At 34.8% G+C, this 22735-nt stretch overlaps 1 protein-coding gene and 1 long non-coding RNA gene across 5 annotated transcripts in view; one reads left to right on the top strand and one right to left on the bottom strand.

Moving 5' to 3' along the window:
- Nucleotides 1-4016: 4016 nt before the first annotated feature.
- Nucleotides 4017-22109, top strand: LOC131957219 (uncharacterized). Its single transcript, XR_009389044.1, has 3 exons — nt 4017-4122; nt 21011-21083; nt 22064-22109. It is a non-coding gene; the product is annotated as an uncharacterized LOC131957219 (long non-coding RNA).
- The window catches only part of LOC131957218 (inner centromere protein A), a gene marked incomplete at its 5' end in the record, with an annotated part of 27981 nt that continues 16126 nt past the window's right edge, over nt 10881-22735 (bottom strand). For 2 of the 4 annotated variants that reach the window (XM_059321970.1, XM_059321971.1), the window contains 3 exon segments: nt 10881-12210; nt 15779-15915; nt 16825-16976. In XM_059321970.1, the coding sequence (XP_059177953.1) occupies nt 12029-12210; nt 15779-15915; nt 16825-16976 (471 nt within the window). 4 annotated transcript variants of the gene reach the window in all.

Raw genomic sequence — 22735 nt, 5'->3', positions numbered from 1 at the left:
AAATGGCTTGGCCGTACGGCTGACCTGTCGGTTTTACTCAAAGCCCTCGACGAGGGCTAAAAAGTGACCGCGAGTGAAATTCTCTTTATATGAGCTCTATTACGAAAAAAAATTTCCTCCGACGACCCCCCTTGAAATTTTGTGAGGTGGTAGGAGAACGCCTCGGGGTGTCACAAAAAACTCGCCATGTCCGGGAAAATTCGTTAAATGGGTCAAAACTTACCAGTCGTATTTCCGTATATAATCTTTGTATTTTATGGGAAAAACAGAGGGTGATTTCAAAACGGATTTTAGGGCACTTACTGTCTTAACATCTGGGAAATTTTTTGTACACACCTCTATAGATGACTACGCCGTAAGGAAAATCTGTTGGTCAGACTTAAAGCCCTCTTAGAGGGCTAAAATAACTGCGAATGAAATTCTAATTATACGATATTTGGTCTATGAACAGGGGAGGTAACTTTTTAATGTAATAATTTTTAAATATTTTGTATACTCTTTTCAAGAAAAAAATCAAAAATCATAAAGTATAACATTGTTTTAAATAAATATTTTGTTATAAATTAAGTTTTGCATTGTACTGAAATTGTAAAAATTAATTGCGAAAGTAATGTATTATAATATTTGATTGATACTATTAAGAAATCCCTTGCAGTTCTAATAACCGTGCGAGTAATAAGTTTGCGAATATTCCAGCTTTATTTGAGTAACATGAAATTTCTCCACTGTATAAATTTTGGCCCTAAGCATTTAACATAGCAGCCAATCACCTATTAATGAATTATTTAATTTCTCTTTTTTTTTTTAAACCTAAGCGAAGCTAGGCAGTATGCCTAGTATATATATATATATATATATATATATATATATATATATATATATATATATATATATATATATATATATGTATATATATATATATATATATATATATATATATATATATAGAGAGAGAGAGAGAGAGAGAGAGAGAGAGAGAGAGAGAGAGATTATATAGATTATATATTTATATATATAGATTAGGCCCTTCTCTGGCACTTATGAAAAACCTTTCTGTTAAGAACCATTACCTGTGTGTTTAGTAATTATCATATATCCTACATTGCCCACCCTAACCAAAACCAACCAAAACAAAAACAAAACGCAAACTTAACGCAAGCATGATTACAAATACAAACGAAAACAAAAACCTAACAACGAACCCAACAAACGAAAAAGCAAACGAAAACAAACCAAATCCAATCGCAAACCCAACCACAACACAACACAACACAAAATAACACGAACACAACACATAGCTTCTTGTAGTTTGGGACAGGTGTGTTTAAAAGAGCTTTCTGGTGCGACCGACTTCTTCTTCTTCTTCTTCTTCGTTCTTAATTATTAGTGTTGAAGGTGATCGAGATTTATCTGCCAGTGGGTTTGAACTCGAGATTTTGTTCGAATTTATCAACCATGAGCTTTTTGCCGACTCGACCACGCCTCCAACACAATTAAGCGTTACGTGTCAATTGGTTATGCGCCATTGAGGCCATTGACTCCGATTTCAGCCTGCTTTCTTTTTGGATTTGCTTCCATAGCCTTTGTCCAACCAAGAACAAACTACAAGGCAGCAGTTGTTTATTTTTGGAGTTGTCTCTCCTAGAAGGGTGGCTGTCCCCAGCTAACGAGCCTCATCTGCCCGAAGGTTCGAACTCGAGACTTTTCGGTTTAGCAACCATGAGCTTTACCGACTCGACCACGCCGACCCCCAAAAAACACCGACAAAAACAAACTCCCCATTTAGCTCAAAAAGGAGAGACAAAACCAATGCGCAAAAAGACACAAATGCTAACAAAATTAATCAGTTTTTAAAGAGCCACAAGTCAATAGTATGATATTTGTTTAGGATATATATATATATATATATATATATATATATATATATATATATATATATATATATATATATATATATATATATATATATATATATATATATATATATATATATATATATATATATATATATATATATATATATATATATATATATATATATATATATATATATATATATATATGAAACTGATGGTGCAAAATGAAAGAGAAATATTTTCAGGAAAGACAAAGTAACATTACACTAGACAGGGGTCGGCAACCTTTTGAGACGAAAGAGCAAAAAAGTTAAAATTAACAAAATGAATAGGTTTTTAAAGAGCCACAAACTTTTTTACGTCAATAGTATGATATTTGTTTAGGATATATATATATATATATATATATATATATATATATATATATATATATATATATATATATATATATATATATATAATTATGTTTTAGTATAGCTTTATCGCTTTCGACTGTTTATTCATTATGGTTGTATTTAGCACTAGACTTGTTAACTGTTGAAGGTTATGCTTTATGTATTACATCTTTGTATTCTCAGTTTATTTTACTAAATCTGGTTTTATTTTTGCGAACAGTTTTAAAAGTAGAAAAGATAAGCTGTACTCTTCTTCAAATTAAAGACAGTTTGTAGATACTTGCATTTTGAACATTGTTCAAATAACTCAAATTACTCACTATAAACTAGCTAGTTGCACACATAATTTTTTAATTGATTAAAATCACAAAATAACGACAGGGTTGATGTAAGGAGACTAAATACTGCAAAACGATACCAAACTTATGTTATTAGTATAAACGGTTTTCTAGATATGAAGGATTTAGTGAAAAAAATTGCGGGGAAAACTAAGCCTTTGAATGAGAACAAAAATTGTTTACGTCGAAAAACGGTTAATTAACAATGCGGAAGATTAGAATTTGAATTAGATTTGTTAATAAAATGAAAAAAATAATAATAATAGACGTCAGATGATCAGAAAAAAAAAATGTTTCAAAACCACTCTAGTCCATAAAGTGCGATTTTCTCAAAACCAAAAATTTAGATATATTGCATTTTGAAAATAAACTTCATAAATAGATTGAGCCTGACAATTTCAGCAGATGCTACGATCTATATCCAGCAAGAATAAAACAAACAGCAGATGCACAGGCGCCCAAAAACAGACATTGTCATAAAAAAACGCTTCACACATAGCTGACATTGTTACAACTGTAGTAAATATCTCGCTTCCCCCCCCCCCCCCCCCTTCCAGATAAGTTTTGGAGGCATTAACATAACTTAAAATTGAAATAAAAGTACACACTAAATCAGGGGTCTCCAAACTACGGCCCGCGGGCCGGATGCGGCCCGCGAGGTCCTCTCGTCCGGCCCGCGGAGATCTTTTTGTCCACGAAAAAAACGTTTGTTGGTGATGGCTGAGGAACTTTGCTCAGAAAAATCAAAGACATGCCTGGAAGAAACTGGCCCCCGAACTGAAATTTGATAGTTAATGCGGCCCTCGGACTGAAAAGTTTGGAGACCCCTGCACTAAATAATCGATTTCTTTGGTAATGTTAAGTATTTCAAGCTACACATCATGTACTATTTAGTTTAAAATCATCGAAGGCTTAAAATCTACTTTTTAATGGTACCAGCTTATTACTATACGAGCCTTTTTATTATCGAAATTATGAAGTGAAAAGCTACTAGTCTGTGTTTGGGCGACAAATCCGTTTTTCTAAGGCAGGTTGACATACCTATTATTAGTTAGTTATTGAAAATATTAAACAAAACATTTTCCCTCTGTAAATTTTAGAGTTCGTGTCACTCTCATCCCCGGTTGATAGCTTTTAAGTTAGTCTTCAATTGATAGTAACTGTAACTATGTTTATCTAGGCCTATAGCCAGATAATTATTTTTTCTATAGTTACCTGTTTACGTCATTTCGACATAGTACCAAAAGACTTAAATTAAATGTAATTAGTCATAATTGAACTGGCAAAAAGTATTTTTCTATACAATATGACAATTGTTTTGTCTTGGTGACACCTCGTGCAGTTCGATACTCCCCCCCCCCCCCCAGGATGTCCCTGAGTCCATCCAGTTATGTTGAATACCTGTATCTGTGTATCATAATAGGGAATGTAGGCGGCTGGGCTAGTGCTGACCAAATTTATTCCTTCATATGCTGAGTTCATTGAAACCGGTGGTGTACTTCACCTGCTACAGGGATCACCAGGTTCATAAGGGTAATTCTTTTCTTTATAAGTGTTATATAGTATTTTAAAACGATAAGTTCATTTGTCACTTCAAAAATATGAAGCAGAGGATGAAGCGCTGACACTTGAGACAAAATCATAGAACATAAGCCAAAGAAGTCGGCTGAAGCTCCAACCAGCTAAAAGGAACCAATTTTGCTGGTCAAAATTGTGGATTGCATTTCCCTAAAAAAACTTTTCACCAGAAAGCAAATTTGCTTCCAAATCAAACAAGATTTTGTTTCTTCTAAGAGGTATGCCTACCTCTTAAAAATGCAAGGTTATAAAGATGTTGGTAATCTATCGTTTTAGCGTAATCAATTCGGCTGCAGTAGTAATGTGCGGGAGTGGTAACTGATGAATATATTTGTTTAAGTAAGTTTATTTAAGTCAAATTTTACAAAATATAACAGATAATTGACTAAAAATAACAATCTGTGACCAAAACAATTTAAAATAACATGAAACTAACTTTAAACTAGGTGTTTGAGATACATATTAGTCGAAAAAACAGCAGCCATCTTTCCAAATAAAATTTAGAGTAGTTTCCCTTGATAAAAATGTCTATTCGTATGTATATTGTGTTGACTTTGTTGTTTAATATACTTACCTGTCTTGTTTAATATAAGTAGGGCAGAGGTCCGTCTTCTTTAATTTCAAGTGAAATGAAGGCTATGTATGTATGTAGGCTACATCCAAGATCTCAAAAAAAATTTGGGATGTCCAACATTTATTAATTCCTTTTGTACTGATTAACTTGTCAATTATTAGGTCGTCCATATTCCTCATAAATGACGTTGGACTCAAAATATGGGACGGTGTAAAATATTTTTTCAAAAATGATGAAGAATATATTCGTTTTCGTTAGAAATTGTGATAAAGGATTCGGGTATAGTAGAACTGCGATATGATATTAAATCATCATCTTGCTTTTAGTAACTATTGGGTGAGAGGGAAATCATCAGGAAAAGTATGACGTCATTTATGGGCAATCCAGTTAATGAAGCCTAGTTGTTTATTTTGTCTGTAGACTTTAGTCTTAGGCCTACACTTTTCCTGAATTAAGATTATTGTGTTTATTAAAATACGTTCAAATTTTTATTAGTTACATTTGAATACCACATGGTTTTATTTTTTTAGCGCAATTTCCATTCTGGAGAATTGCGTTTATTAACCCGTTATTTCTGGATGTATGAATGGATGTGTGTCCGCAGCTTTAAGTCGTATCTCCTCCTCAACGAAGCAATATCGAGGACTAGTTCCAAAGAAATTATGTTAAGCAAGTTACGAGGATGAACATAGGCCAAAAAAATTCCGGGTTTCTTTCATGGATTTCCAGGAAAAGCCAAAAAACCTCTGGAAAATGCCGTTTTTGGCTCATATCTCGGCAACCAGACCACTTAGCGACATGTACCAATCGATTCCTGCCATAATTAAGAACAATATTGCCGAAGAAAGTTTTCAAAAATATGCTTTCGTTAGGTCACAATTTTTTTTTAATTAATTAAAATTTGGACCGAATTAGTCGGCATTTTTATCCAACCACACCACACGCGTCATCACGTTCAATAGCTGCGCCATCACGTTCAATGGCTGCGTCATCACGTTCAGTAGCTAGGCGCGCAATGGTTTTTAGTCATGTAACTCTATTTTAAATAAAACATGTATTTTAACCAATGTTTACTAACCCTGCTCTTGATTTACGCTACGACAGAGCTATTTTTAGATAACATAAGGAAATTGCGCTAAAATTGTCACTAGACTTTTTAATTACCTTGTTTTTTGTTTTTTTTTGCTTTGCCTTCTGCTGTCATCAATTTTTGATTTGTTCAATAGTCAATGTTTACCCCTCCCCACCATTCATTATTACAAAAACAAATAAACCGGGAGTGATCTCCCCTAAACTTTCTCGAATATTCTAATATAACACTACGGGGGATGGCAACTCGGGATATAGACTTCTAGACATGATTTTTAATCCATTTTAAATACTCAAACTTTTAAAAATAGAATATAATCTCGTAGAAAAAAGAAATGCACACCAAGTGAACGCTAAATAAAGATGTGCATAATAGTGCGCAATATTATTAGTACTTTATCAATTTACATGCGTTTTTTGAGAAATCAGAAATAGCGTAAATAAGTACTTCCAGGTAAACGGAAATTACTCAAAATTTGAAAGAACGTAGAGAATTAGATCTTTTACTTACATATCAAATTTCATTTATCTATCTGAAATAGTACTCAAGTAATAAGCTTTTGAAAAATTCAAAGTAGAAAAAGTACCACTTCCGGTTTTCGGAAATCGCTCAAAAGTTGATACGGATCTACGATTTTGATAAAATACTTATGTATGAAATTTCATCAACCTAGCTGTAACGGTACTCAAGTTATCGTGTTTACACACGGACACACACACACACAGACACACAGACATACGGACAAAATTATGTTTTTCCGTATCAGTGAGATGTAAAACGTCGAGATTTGCAAAAATCTCAATTTTTTTTTGCACGATCACAAGACTTTATCTATACTTCGTATATACGAGAAAGTAAAAATACCCACTATATATGTCAATTAGACTAGACTAGTAGAGGTTACTGAGGACAATATAAACTTGACGGTAGACGATTTGGTGCGAGAGCATTGTGTGCGTTCAATAAAATATTTGTGGCGTGAGCATCAAGGGACATCACTCATAACAACATTATAAATATAAGACTAATACAAGAAGAGTGAGTTCCCTTGACTTCACAATTCTCAATATATTACACGTTCAAATCTTAGATCTAAATCTAGTAATAATTATCAAAAATGTCATCGATGCAACGGTCCCCATGCATCTCATCGATGCAAGTTCAAGTCAGCAACTTGTTATAAGTGCAGTAAGCAAGGTCACATTGCTAAGGCCTGCTTTGCAAAGTCTTCGTCTGTTGCTAAATCTAGCCAGTCAAGACAGTACCGCAACCAAAGGCAGCACTATGTTAACTCTCACCAAGACTACCTAACCCAACCAATGAACCACTCTACCTGTGAAAATGCTCAAACTGATTCGCAGCCGGAGTTCAACCTGTTCTCTGTGAAATCAACAAGTCATGCTCCCATCAATGTACCAGTTTATATCAACGGTAAGAGCATCATCTTCCAACTTGACACTGGAGCATCTCTAACTGTCATCACAAAGAAGGACTTTGACGCTGTCACAGGAGGATCAGTGCCTCTACAACCATGTCACAAGTGCCTAACAGCATACACAGGTGACAATGTTCCAGTGATAGGAGAGTGTATGGTTCATGTAAGTTATAATGGTCAAAGTGTTAAACTTCCTCTTTTTGTGGTTGAAGGAAATGGACCACCATTACTAGGTAGGAACTGGTTAGTTGATCTTAAGTTAAACTGGGAGAGTATATTTTCAGTGAACAAAGCAAGAGAATCTAGTTTTACTACAATAGATACAGTTGTATCCGAAAATGAAGGTGTCTTTGGTAGTTCAGGATTACTAAATGATAGAACAGTGAAGATAAGCATTAAAGACACAAATCCAAGATACTGCAAAGCTAGAGTTCCACCTTATGCAATGAGGAATAAAATTGAAAATGAGCTAAGTAGATTGGAATCTAATGGCATCATAAAGAAGGTAGACTATTCCGATTGGGCAACGCCCATTGTACCAGTGTTAAAGAAGGATGGTTCTGTAAGAATTTGTGGAGACTATAAAGCTACACTTAATAAGCAAATAGAGCTAAATAGGTACCTAATCCTAACATTGAGGAAATTGCTTTGAATTTGGCAGGAGGAGACAAATTCACTGAATTAGACTTTAGTCATGCTTACACTCAACTAGAACTGCATCCAGATTCAAAAGTCTATACGACAATAAACACACATAAGGGACTCTACCAATATGAAAGACTATTTTTGGTATATCATCTAGCCCTGGAGTTTTCCATGCTGTCATGGACAGTATTTTTCAGGACATTCCAAATGTTTGTGTTTACTTTGACAATGTGTACATAACTGGTAAGAATGGCACTGAACATCTTAAAACACTTGATAAAGTCTTGAAAATAGTTGGTGAAAAGGGTTTAAAGATAAACAAAGATAAATGTCAATTCATGCTGACAGATATTAGTTTTCTTGGTTATATATTGAGCAAACAAGGTCTCACACCTCAACCTGAGAAAACAAAAGCCATTAAAGAAGCACCCAAACCTGAAAATACCCAACAGCTAGGAGCTTTTTTGGGCTTGATAAATTACTATGCAAAGTTCATAGGGAATCTGTCTGGTAAATTATCACCACTGTACAAGCTGCTGCAGAAAAATGCAACTTGGCACTGGGATAAACAACAAGATGCTGCTTTTAATGCAGCAAAAGAAGCTTTGTCGTCTGACACCTTACTAACTCACCATGACCCAGGGAAAAGACTTATCTTAACATGTGATGCTTCACCAGATGGTGTAGGAGCAGTCTTATTATCCCCAAAATGTTACAAAATGAAGTTTTAAGAACTTTACATGATACTCATCTTGGTTCTTCCAAAATGAAGAGTCTTGCACGATCGTGATTCTGGTGGCCACATATGGATGCTGATATTGAAAAATATGTAAAGCTTTGTTCAAGCTGTGCACAACATTAAATTCAACCAGCTACAGCACCTTTGCAAAACTGGGACTGGCCAATCAAACCATGGAAACGTATACATTTAGATTTTGCAGGACCCTTCATGAACAAAATGTTCTTAATTGTTATTGATTCACATTCTAAGTGGTTAGAAGTTAAAATCATGAACACAATCACTGCAAGTGATCCCATTATAGAAATTTAGGAAATATTTTCAACTCATGGATTAACAGATCAAATTGTTTCAGATAATGGGCCTAGTTTCACTGCTCATGAGTTTAAACTGTTTTGTGTAGCAAATGGTATTGAGCATATAACTACATCACCCTATCACCCTGCTGGGAATGGTTTGGCTGAAAGAGCGGTAGGCATATTCAAAACCGCTATGGTAAAAATGAGTACCGGTAACAAATTTTCTCTCAGGGAAAGAGTAAACAGGTTCTTAGCCAAATACCGCACAACTCCTCATATAACAACAGGTGTTGCACCATGCGAATTGCTGTGTGGTAGGAAAATTAAAACTCACCTTGACCTACTACATCCAACTGTTCAAAGGTCTGTTTCCCAACATCAACATACACAAAAAGTAAATCATGACAAAACATCCATTGAGAGAGAATTTGGAGTTAATGATAATGTGTATCTGAGAAATTATGGGAGAATGGAATAATGGATGCCAGGTCAAATTGTTCAATGTACAGGACCTGTGTCTTATAAAGTAAAAACAAATGATGGCCTTGTTGTCCGTAGACATGCAGACCAGTTAAAAATAACTTGTGCAGATAATAAGTGTGAATCTGTCAATCCCACCAAATCTGACCAGTTCACACCTGCTCAGTTTGTTCCATATGTTCTGTTGATATGAGTGAACCAAGTACTCTAGAGTCAGAAAATGTAAATTCTGGAATTAATGATTTAGATCCTAGACTTCCTGAGCTAGAGAGTCCAGATGGTCAGAATCTTGAGTCACCAAATCAAAAGCCACTGAGAAGGTCAAACAGGACAATCAAAGTCCCAGATAAGTTAGACCTATGATTTTTAAGGTCAAGAGGACTTTGACATCATTGTTTTGTATTTTAATTATGTTGTAGTATATTTTGCATTTGTTTGTAAGGGTGTAATCTACCAAATGATTCAAATCATATAATGTTCATGTTACAATATATTTGGTGATTTTAGGATACTATCATTTGTTCTATTGAGAGCTGTGTTGTTGTTTACTAAGGGTAAAGGGATGTAATATATTGAGAATTGTGAAGTCAAAGGAACTCATTCTTCTTGTATTAGTCTTATATTTATAATGTGGTTATGAGTGATGTCCCTTGTATGTGTATGTCATGTGACTTCCTGTTCCGTCATGGTAGCTGAATAAAAGTCTAGATACAATCAACGTGGCTCTATCGTCCAGTGTATAATAATAGAAACATCAATCTATAACAGTTTAAATCTTTATCTGTCGTAATCTGGTATTTTTATATCTGTAACACATGTTTGAATGTGTTTTATATTTGTTTGAAAAGTGTCAGTTACGTCAACAAATTTCACCGTTCTGCAAGTACCGATCGACCCCACACTTTCATTTGGTTGCGGCTTCGCGACGAAGCATCGTAGAAGCATAATCTTAATGTCATTTTAAAGAGCGAATTCTAGTCTATTGTTTGATGTATAATTTGAAAAAATAATTTGCTTATTTCATTTTTAAAAAAATCAGTTTTTAAACTTTAAATGACGATATATACACGAAAACAAACTAATTCTGTTTCAATTTTTACACCGATGTAAAGTTCCCCTTTATAACTACTTTGTGTTTTAAATTCAAGTATTTCTGATTTACGGTCGCGAAGCCGTGCCCTCAATAAGCATGTAACACGAGTCAACTTTTAGCCCCGGGTGAGTTGCTCGTCGAAAGATTTTAAAGCTTGACGACCGATGATGCTAAACGGATTTTACCCTTGCTAGAGCAAGTTACTGCAAAGTGTGTAATATATATGCCCATTTTTTTTCAGTCATCTTAAATGAGTCTTTCTAAGGTAAAAGAATAATTGAAAATGACAAAAATGCGTTTTGGTCACTTTTTTTTTGTTGCTTTGGACATAGAATAACTCTAAAACCATTGTGTTGGTAACATTAACAGGAAGAATGTGTTTATTATTTTTAAAAATCACATCAGTTAAAATATTTTTTTTAAAATGCCACAGTTATCTATTGCAGGAGAAACAGAATCAGAATTTTTTGAAAACCGCAAAAACTGACCCTAAAACGCACTTTTTCTCCAGTTTGGACTACCTATTTTTTATAAAATATTAAATGAAAATAGCAAACAAACAATAACACAAACAATAAAAATTAACTCAAACTAATATTTAAATAAACATTAGATATGTAGTGGTAGCTCTATAAAAATAGGGAGTTTCTTAATGTATAAAAGTTGCATCTCATAATAATAATTCTACAACTAATGTTTATTGTCAGTCAATGAAATTGTTTAAAGGGCAGAATTAAAAAAACAAAAAGAAAACAACGCATGCTTTGTATTTAAACACAAGACCCACGTATTTAATAGCAAGCATCAATACATTTCAATACAAATAGAAATTAAACTTAAAGGGAAATGACTCAAAAAAATATTTTCTTAAGATGGCCGCTGTTTTTAATAGCAAATTTAGTATCTGGAACATCGTTGTTAAACCTTAATTTCGTGACATTTTTATTGATTTAACCCTTAAATGTGGTTTAATATTCAATTATCTTTAGTAGAATATGCAAAAATATGTATTTACATTTAAACCATATTTATTAGTTACCTTATCCCTACATTCGACATTACTAGTGACGGCCGAATTGATTACGCTAAAGTGCGGCTAAAGCGATAGATTACCGATGTTCATTGAAAATATATCTAAACACATTTAAAATTTCGAAGTATCTACTCGGAAGATTTTTCTCCCCAACGTCTCCACTTAGTCGGCAAAAGATAGCTCTGCGCATGCGCAGTGACCTATGGCTAGGGTTAGAATGAGGGTTAGGGGTAGGATTAGGGATAGGATTAGGCCTAGGATAAGGGATAGGGTTAAGGATAGGATTAGGGTTGGTGTTAGGGTTCTGCGGTTGTAAACACACGCATGCGCAGTACCATCGAAAACATCGCCGCTAAGGAAAGTCGTAGTTTCTCTCCATTGCGCATGCGTATCTTATTCCGGCTAGAATCGGCCTTTAAATTTCTGTCAAACTAGGCAGCTATTAAGCATATTTTATCTGTTTACACAAAGGATTATATTTTATAGACTGGGGACGTCCAAATTGCTGAACTTGTTCTTTCTCTAAATCTTCTTTTCTTTTTTCCGGGAAACAGCTTTTCTAAGTCAGGAGGCTCTATGCAGTTAATATTAAATATTGTTTCTGGATCTACACCCATCATATGTTGTCGAACAAGTGCTTTACTTAAGTGTATACCTGTAAAGAAAAAATAAATTGGAAACTGTAGCAACTTAATTTAAAAAATCTCATAGTTGCCATCTGTAGAATTTAAAACAAGGGGGGTGTTGGGAGATTGCGAGACGCGAAAAGCGAAATGGCGAGGCGGTAAAATGCGAGAAGATAATGCGAGACATACCTGCGGAATTAAGGGAAAATAGCGAGACACTTTTTGCGAAAAAAAAATGTTTTTCATGCTTTTTTCATCTTTATTTAAATTATTTTTTTTTGTTTTAAAATAAACAAGCATTTAGCCATACCCTTTAACACGAGTGTTGTATGTTGTTATTTTTTTCTAGATTTTATTATATAGATAGATACTAAGAAGATAGATCTTAGATCTATATCTAGATTTATCTATTTAAAAATCCTAACATCGTTGGTGTGCTACTGTCATCGCCCGCTCTCGTTAGCGAGAGGAAAATCCCGTCTCAGTCGGCATTAATTTTAAAAATCTAGCCCGCTCATGTTTATACAAAATTTCTATGCAATAATAAAAAAATGTTTCCGGCGGCAGCGGATCCGGGCGCGGTGATCTTCAAAGACGGTAAATCAGGCGGCCTCAGCGTTCCACACAAAAGACAGAAGTTGATCTATCGTCGGCGGTATTTCCATCGGTTTCGAACAAGGTGGTATTCTAAGTCGACACAGAAGATGGGGGAGTTGACAAACCATCAGTAAGTCTAGCGACGGAAAAATCGGGAGTTTTAACATTGTCAACGAAACGTCTTTGAAGCCTGGACCAAATACCATTAAAAAACGGGTGCGGTAAATTTTTCGCAGAAATCTTCGCATTTCAACACCACCCAGCGTAAGTATCGGGTTGTGTTAAAATGCGAGACAAAAAGTCACGTGACCGACCGTTTTCGCGCCCTTCTCGCATTTTCCTGCCTCGACATTTCGCGTCTCGCAATTTCCCCACACCCAAACAAGGGTTGTTCAAGCATGAGGTTTTGATGTTTATACACACAAATAATGTACGAATATATAGGTTGCTTAACTAAATGAGGACAAATTCTAATATCCATATCCAGTCTAACTCTTGTTTACGGTTTTCATATTCATAAATAGTTAGATATGGATTGAATGCCATAAATTATTTGCCTTGTAGTTTGTTCTTGGATAGAGAAAGACTATGGAACCGATTCCAGATAGAAAAGCAGGCTGAAATCAGCGGAGGAAATCCCATCCTACATTACAATTGAGAAAAAAGATTACCAACTACCAAATTGGTCTTGTGATGTTTTTATACAATACCAAACGAGGTTAGCATGGATTTCTAGATGATCTGGGCAGAAATGCCTTACTTTCGCATGCAAGATGTGGCCAATTTATTTTTATTTGAAGATTTCCAGGCAGTTGATCTCCTCAAATATAATGGAAATTATACTTTTGTCCATACGGCTAGATCTAGTATGTTAAAACTGACTTTTTAAAAAATGCAGTTTTTGCTCGCGTAGCACAAAAGTAGTAGCTTTTCACTTCGTATTTTAATAAAGTGGGAGTGATCTCCCATAAACTTTTTTCAAATATTCTTTATATAGTACTAATAATGTTCCGCACTATTATGCACATTTTGTTTTGGCGTTCACTTAGTGCGCAATTCTTTTTTTCTGCGAGATTCTTTAAAAAGTTTAAGTAATTAAAAATCATGTCTATATCCAGAGTTGCCATCCGACGTAGTGTTATATAAGAATATTCGAAAAAGTTTAGGGGAGATCACTCTCGGTTTATTAAATGTTAGTTTAGTCTTGCAAAATGGTTTTCTGTCACACATTACCAGACGACTGCATTCGTACTTAAGAATGTTATACTATACCAATCTGAATTTCTATTATGATTCTATTAAGTTTATTCAGCGTTGGCTATGAAAACGACAGTAGCGGCGTGAAAATGATGTCACGCCTATGTTGGTTACTTGATGGGCCTTCACAGCAGCGGGCATTGTGCTATCTTCGCATGTGCGAACGGCGGTGAGGGCCACAAGCGGTAAAAATGCTCAGGAGTTTTACTAATTAAAACAATTCTCAAGTTTAAAACTGTCTTTATTTTTTTTTTAACTGCAAACCTGGAAACTTTTAAACTCAAATTATGCGTATCAGGAAGGGAAAAAAATACGATTCTCGAATCAGGAAAAATGGGATATCTATCTATCTATCTATCTATCTATCTATCTATCTATCTATCTATCTATCTATCTATCTATCTATCTATCTATCTATCTATCTATCTATCTATCTATCTATCTATCTATCTATCTATCTATCAGTATGGGGACGGAGTGGTCTAGCGGTAGAGAGCTGGACTGCTATTGTAAGTCTCGAGTATGAATCCGGGTTCAAGCAAGTAGACCGTCCCCTGAGTCCACCCAACTCTGATGGGTACCTAACTCAATTTAGGGAAAGTAAAGGCGGCTGGGCATAGTGCTGACCACACTATCTCTTCATATGCAGAGGTCACAGAAACAAGTGAACTCTACTTCACTTGCTCTATAGACCGTCAGGTTTGAAAGGGAAGTTTTTTTAAAATATATCAGCATGCTTGCCTCATAGAACCTTTTTTCCGAAGCGATTTTGTTTTATGGGGTATGGTAGCCAACCCTTCTCAACTGGGTTTGGACCAGTGAGATGCCCCCAAAGATTTATATAGGTAGTTAGGATAAGCATGGTGCTGATATTGGATATTTTCATAATTTACATAGTTAGCCCCCCCCCCCCCCGAATTTAAATGATGTTATGTCATAAAGTTATACCCCAATCGAATCTCTCCCCTTGGCAAATGACATCAATAATGTTTTACCCTAATGCATAACAGTTTGATGTGTGTATGGTAGTGTCTTAATACCATGATAAAATTATCTAGAAATAATGTTGGACGGAATTTTCCTCCAACACAATTAAGTATTACATGCCATATAGGCCGTTAACTCTGATTCCAGCCTGCGTTTCTTTTTGGATTTGCTACCACAGCCTTTGTCCATCCAAGAACAACATACTCCAAAGACGGTAATAATTATATACAGTGAAAGAGTTTCAAAACAGCATGACTGAATATATTTCAAAATTGTAGGAAATAGCTATCTGAAATACTGAGTGAATTTATTTGGAACAATTATATTCAAAGGTCTTTATGAGCACATCTCTAATTAAATTGTAAAAACAAAATGAGCAATAGTAATATAGTTTGGAAATTACAGACAAATATAAGGAATAGTGTTGAAATATGCAGAATAATGTAAGGGGGGTGGGGGGAGGTTAAGATAAAGAAACGAATTTATAAGGTATTTGTGGGCCTAAGCAAAAGATGAAATTTCAATGAGGTAGTTTTTAAAATTGTAAAATTATAACAATGCCGAACAGTAGTTAGTTTTAATAAAGTGTTTGGGTTAGTTAAGATAGTTGGCATTGATTAGTGGGTATAATGAATAGTATTGTTGACTCAATCAACTTCCTCAGGCTGGTCAGCCCAGATGTAATAAGCTATAGCTTCTAATCTAACTACACATTTTATTTTACTTAACACAATCTTATCACTTTAAAAAGCATACCACATGCCCATTCAGGAATAGTTTTTTTGGGTGCTTCTTCATCATCTGTAGAGTCTTCTGAATCTTTGTCTTCCAAGTTGTAATTGTCCGGGTCTTTTGATGCATCATTGTATACTTTAGCAGGTGTCATGTTGTAACTATAAAATGAAAGCTTAGCCTTAATGTTTCATTAATCTTAAACTACAATAAGTCTTAATATTACTTCTAAAAAATGTAGCATTTTATTTTTACTTTAAAAAATTAACCATCTTCAGATTATACATTTAAATAATAGTTTGTAGAACTGAGATACCTTGAAGACAATTACGTTTGCATGGTCATTATAGCATCTCCACAGCAAAGAAAAAATAACTACCCCAGAAAAGTTGCATTCTGAACTTAAAACTACCTTCAAAGTATTTAGACACTTAATCAAAGAAGGGGGATGAGCATGTTTAAGTTGCCTACCAAGACACAGTATTATCAGCAGTGGATAATGATTATAGTAAAAATGGTTTACTATTAGTAAAAAAAAATGTATATAAAAAAGCAGGAAAGGTTTAAGATTTTATCAGAAAAAGTTGGCCTACAGAAAAGTATTTTTTTTTTGTTTCTAAGTAAAAAATTTCTTAATGAGGTAAAGCAAAGTTCCATCCCAAAAAATATATGCAAAATGCATAAAAATTCATTCATCTATAATAATAATCTGACTAAAAAGAGTATCTAGTAATAAAATTTTCACTCTTTAAATTTGAATTTATTTACCAATAGTATTTAATATATCCATATGTGCATTCCCCCCTCCCCCCAACTCAATTTAAAATAACAAAAGGATTTTTTAAAAATGTAGAGGGAATTGTGGCAGCATTTTAAAGACTGTTGTTACAAATTTAAAACTATGTGTTTTGCAATAAAAAATAATGGCAGTAGGTTTTATAAATATTTTTATAAAAATTGTGTGTTGTTACACATTGTGCTGATTTTACAATACTAACAAATAAGTAAAAATGCAAACTTGCAAACATAGAAGAATGTTGTAGTATTTACTTTTCAATAAAGAAAATTACCTAGCTGTATTGTTTTCTAAAGCAGCAAAAGGAACTTTTGCTGAAGGTTTCACAAGGCTACTGTTGTGTTTTTTAATCATTTGCTGCAAATGAGATTCTTCATGCAGCAATCGCTTTGCTTCTTCTTCTTGCCGCTTTAAGCGTTCTTTCTCCTGTAAATTAAGTTTTCTTCTTAACGTTAAAAGCATCAGTCAGAGTAAATCCAATTTCAATTGATTGCAGATGAATATCTTAAGAGCATAACTTAGCAGTGCAAAAAATTATATGGGAAAACATTTTGCACTGAGCATTAGGCTATATCCCACATAGCCAACAAGTTATCAATGGAGAGCTATAGTATAGTGGAGTTTAATTAAATGTATAGCTCATGCTAAATCTCCTAATCCAAAAAGGAAGGAGTAGGAGACTACTTCACATTTCTATTTTAATTTCATGGCATCTCTAGCTTTCTAATTATGTAGGCCTACTGAACATATTTAATCTCAAGTAAAAAACTAACTATTAAGACAAGTAAATGTACATGTAATAATGGGTGCAGCTGTGAATAGTCCCTATTGGTTTATAAACGATTTTAAAAATCTGGTGCAAAGCCTTTAAAATAAGTGTGATTATAAAAGCTTTATTGTGAGGTTTTTGTTGAACATTGGTAAAATTGGATGTATTTGATGTTTTTAATATTTTTGGTAACTTAATAAAATAAAAATGAAATTTTATCAGCCAAGTTTTGATTACTAATTATTACAAAGTGGGGTTTCCAGAATATCGATCACAGATACAAGGCCAATCAATGTTTGTCTTACAAGAGGTTATAATTTAGGATTGATGAAAATAAAAAGAAATGTAACCTTTAATGCAAAAAATAGTTCTCTGCATCTGAAAGTTTTATAACATTGATTAAAAATAAAGCGGGAGTGATCTCCCCTAAACTTTCACAAATATCTAATATAAGTGTGTCAGTACTTCCTTCCTTATGTCATTGGTATAGATTTTGGAACCATAAAAGTAAACACCACATGCCGCATTGTCTTATGAGTGTTGAAGTTTTCATACATCAAAAGAACGAGAATAAAATATTAAATACATGCACATTGCTAAAACAAATTAAACGGATGAATGTCAAATAATATTAACGCTTATATTCCTAGAAAATTGGATTAATTGAAAGTTTGCCCAAGGCACCAGAATGGGTCGCTCCTCTGCAGCCACACCAAGAAAGACAAATAAACTTTCATCAGCAGCCCCACTTGGGCTAACAAACTATGCAAATCTGACAGCGAAGTCAAAAATGATACACTGAAATAATACATTAATTTTATGGCCTCTGACTAAATCATTAACTTTCTGGCAAAATGTAAATTAACCATTTGACTTGAAAGTTGAAAAAAATAATTCAAATATAAATGTACTAACTTTTAAATCAAAATTTAAGCTTTGCTACTACATTACGACAACTTTAAATATCTTTACGCTAGCAAAATCACATATAATGTCATGAATTGTCTTTTCCCATAATAGATAATTTTCAACAGAAAGCAATGCAATAGTTTCCAGATTGTTTTGATGCATTTTGAGTTTAAATAATAGTTACCAAAATACAGTTTTTATGTTTATTTCTACACTATTTAGTGTGAAAAAGGCTAGAATATTTTGTAGCACCCACAAGAGGTAACCATATACTACATACTGGCAACATGTAAACAGTGATGTCTTCGATTTAAATCTTGAGAATTTTTCCCGCTTAAATGCAACAATTAGCATAGCTATTGCTAAACAAACCTTGAGAGTAATGAGAGCATCAAAATGCGACAGAACAACCCCAACAAAAGAGCCCTTGACTTCTGTGCTAACTTTTAAACAGGTCTTCATGGATATTCATTACTCATCACAATTTCTTAAGTTAGAGGCACTGCTTTTAAGAGCTATATTTGATTATGAATTGCTGTTGTTTCATGAAGTCTTTCAATAAGGTATTTAAAAAGAGATTATGGTGGTAGCGGATAAAATGGTTACATTTATACCAAGAGTGGTCATAGGATTTGCCTGGAGCCAATATATCAAGGCCATTTTGTCTGGGCTATTTTGAATGGGTCATTTTGTCAGGGGGGAATTTGTAGGAGCACTGATATAAACCATGCACGATGTGGAGTATGGGTCAAGGCGGCAGTTGCAAGTTGGGTATAAATGCAAAGAAAAATCTTACGGACTACGAAGAACTTAAAGCAGCCCTGCACTCATCCACTGCCCCATCAAAATTTTTGTATCAACTGCAACCTCTGACAAACTTTATTGACTTGATCACTTTATGAAAAATAGTGGGTATAATTGAGAGGCTGTGTCAATACGCGATCACTCTTGATGACAAGAGCTTTCCAGGCATATCTGTCCTGGGCTAGTCTCTCCAACTGTCCCCAGGTGTATACAATCTTCTTGGTGACTTCTTCCAGGTCACATCTCCAGCAGGTCGGCCTCTCCTCATCCTGCTCTGTGGATTCCAGGTGAGGGCCTGTCTTGTTACGCTGGATACAGACTTCCTGAGTGTGTGGCCGATCCATTTCCACTGGAGGATATCTACTTCAGCTGGCAGTTGATTTGTCCGTTGCAATAATACCTCATTTCTGATGGTTTTAGACTAGCGAATTCCCAGGATCTTTCTGAGGCATGAGTTACTAAATGATTGTTGTTTCTTCTTATTTATAGCAGTTATTCTCGATGACTAACAGCTCTATAGAGTAAAACAGGTTTTACTAGTATGTTGAAGATCCTGATTTTTATTCCAAGGGTTAAATCTCTAGAACCCCAAACATTTTATAGTTGGTCGAAGACTGCTCTTGCCTTGCCCGTCCTTATTTTTATGACTGCTTTTGTCCCCGCCCCGCTTATCAACAATACTTCCAAGGTAGGTGAATCTATCACTTCATCTAGGGCTTCTTCTGCCTATGTTATAGGGGTGCTGCTTGATTCATTGACTTTGAGAACTTTACTTTCCCTTCAATGGATGTTCAGGCCCAGGCATGTAGAAAAATTAGCAACACTGTTGGCTTTATCTTGAATGTGCTGTTGTGTGTGAGAAAGAAGGGCCAGGTCATTGCGCTGGCTCCAGTGTCCACGATAGGACGAATGGTGTCAAACCAAAATCAACTTTTATTTTTTGTATACTGTATATAGAGAAAAATCGCACCCTCCCATGGTGCCACCCTTGCGAACTTAAAAATGATTTTTTTACAGAACCCTTCCCCAGAGTGTTCTTTTCAACTCCCAACGTCTCATGGCTATCGGATGAACGGTGTCAAACCAAAAACGACTTTTATTTTTATATACCGTACACATAGAGAATAATCGCACCCGCCCGTGGCGCCACCATTGCAAAATTTAAAAACGATTTTTTGTACAGAACCCTTCCCCAGAGTGTTCTAATGAACTCACCAAAGTTTGATGGCGATCGGATGAATAGTGTCAAACCAAAATCCACTTTTATTTTTATATACCATATATATAGAGAAAACAAATAGCGCCTTGCCGGACGCCACCCCTGCGAATTTGAACACGTTTTTAGCGCAGAAACCTCCCCAGGAATATGCTCAACATCTTTCCATAGTTTCATGGCGTTCATGAGAACGGTGTCACCGCAATTCACTTTTATCATTATTTTTAAATACCGTATATTGAGAAAAAACGAACCCTAATTTCGCCCTTGCGAAATTAAAAATGATTTTTTTTTTTACAAAACCCTTCCCCAGTGTGTCTCATGGCTATCAGATAAAGATGTCAAACCCAAATCGACTTTTATTTTTATATACCGTATATAGAGAAAAATCGCACCCTCCCGTGGCGCCGACCTTGCAAAATTTAAATTTTTTTTATAGAACCCTTCCCTAGAGTATTATAATGAACTCCCCAAAGTTTCGTGCCTATTGGATGAACAATGTCATTGCAATTCACCTTTATTATTTTTATATACCGTATATGGAGGAAAATCGCACCCTCCCGTGGCGCTGCCCTTGCAAAATTAAAAATTATTTTTTTTTACAGAACAATTCCCTAAAGTGTTCTTATGAACTCACCAAAGTTTGATGGCGATCGGATGAATAGTGTCAAACCAAAATCGTTATGCCCCATATAGAGAAAAAACAAATTGCGCCTTGCCAGGGTGCCACCCCTGCAAATTTGAAATTTTTTTTCTTTGCAGAAACCTCCCCAGGAATATTCTCAACAGCTTACCAAAGTTTGACTAACTAGCTCATCTCGGCGTGGTGCCACAGGTATGGAAAAAAGTCTGACGAAAAATATTTGGTTTTTATCCTATATTCTGTGACCTTGTTTTCTAACACCGAGTTATTTAAATTTAAATATTTGCCTACGCTTGGATCTTATTGATCAGGTTTATTTACCTACACTACTACATGAAAACCTTGAGTCTACGTTAATCAATCACCATAAAAATGAGGTAGAACACACTTTGGGGTCTGCCCCAGATGTCAGGGACGTAATTAGGAGTTGCTGCAGGGCGCTGCATACAGCCCTGGCTTCTTAAAACTAACAAAGGCACCATAGTGCTCACAGAATAACCCAGGGCACCAAATAGCACACTGCCGGGGTGGCGGCAAACGCACCCGATTCAATTTAGTGAACTAGTATAATGCCCCATTTTACCCATAGTTTATCATACTTTTTAAAACCAGTGAAGTCACCATAGCACTAAAGAAAAAGCCCAGAGCGCCAAATTGCACCCTACTGGGTATGTTTAGTGAACGACTCTAATACTAATACCCCATCTGTTGCATAGTCTTTTGCATTTTTTAAAACGAACATAATAACAAAACATAAACACAATTAAGGATACATGTCAACTGGTTATGCGCCATTGAGGCCATTGACTCTGATTTCAGCCTGCTTTTCGGATTTGCTCCCATAGCCTTTGTCCATGAAGCAGTTGTTTTTGGAGTTGTCTCTCCTAGAAGAGTGGCTGTCCCCAGCTAACGAGCCTCAATTGCCCGGGGGTTCAATCTCAAGACTTTTCGGTTTAGCAACCATGAGCTTTACAGACTCGACCACGCCAACCCCTTTATATATATATATATCGACCCCTTATATATATATTTATATATATATATATATATTAGGTGCAATGTCCATATGTATTCTTAAGTAAAAATGTTAAAAATCACGTAATGTATATTATTTATAATTTTTTCCTTGATTGATATTGCTTATACAATAAAGCTGGTTGAATCTTCTTCAGACATGTCAGCCAAAAGTAGGAACAGGCATGCCTAAAAAGAGGTATTTGAAGCCAAAAAAAGTAACATACGTATGAATGATACTTTACTAAGTTATATACAACTAGTCTCTAGGCTACATTGAAATATTGCTTAATGTCAGCTTATATTTTTTAAAAAATGTAACCAATAACCTGACCCCCCCCCCCCAATAAAAAACAATAGCTTTGACATAACATTATTGATTTGGTCATTCTTGCCTTGCTATGTTCTAGGACAGTGGTTCCCAAACTTTTTCGAGTGGCGACCCCCTTTTATAAAAATTAAGTGACCCGCGACCAACATAGAATTTAAAAGTCGAAATTAGTAAGAAAATTAATCAGCACTTAAGTAAGATTTTCTAGTAAACTTTCAATATCAATTATTCTTGATAACTGTTTAAATACGATGAGTGAAATTCCATGCTATTAACAAACCTCAACATTCGCGGTTGAGTTTTTTAAACGCCAACCTCATGTCATTCTTAAAATTTAATTTATTTCTTTGTTTTCATTTTAATTGTAGAAGTGTTGAAAATCTATTCTCGCAAAGATATGTAGACACAAAAGGAACTAAAACTCAAGCAATCAATTTCACGTTTGGGTATGAATTGCAGCGTTATCCCCGAGCTGAAAGAAGAAGAATCTGCATAGATA

The sequence above is a fragment of the Physella acuta genome, unplaced genomic scaffold (assembly GCF_028476545.2).
Source record: "Physella acuta isolate Inbredline_101_S28 unplaced genomic scaffold, ASM2847654v3 ptg001222l, whole genome shotgun sequence".
In the NCBI taxonomy this organism is placed as follows: Eukaryota; Metazoa; Mollusca; class Gastropoda; family Physidae; genus Physella; species Physella acuta.
The sequence above is the reverse complement of the archived record's forward strand: the minus strand, read 5'-3'. Positions and strand labels throughout refer to the sequence as shown.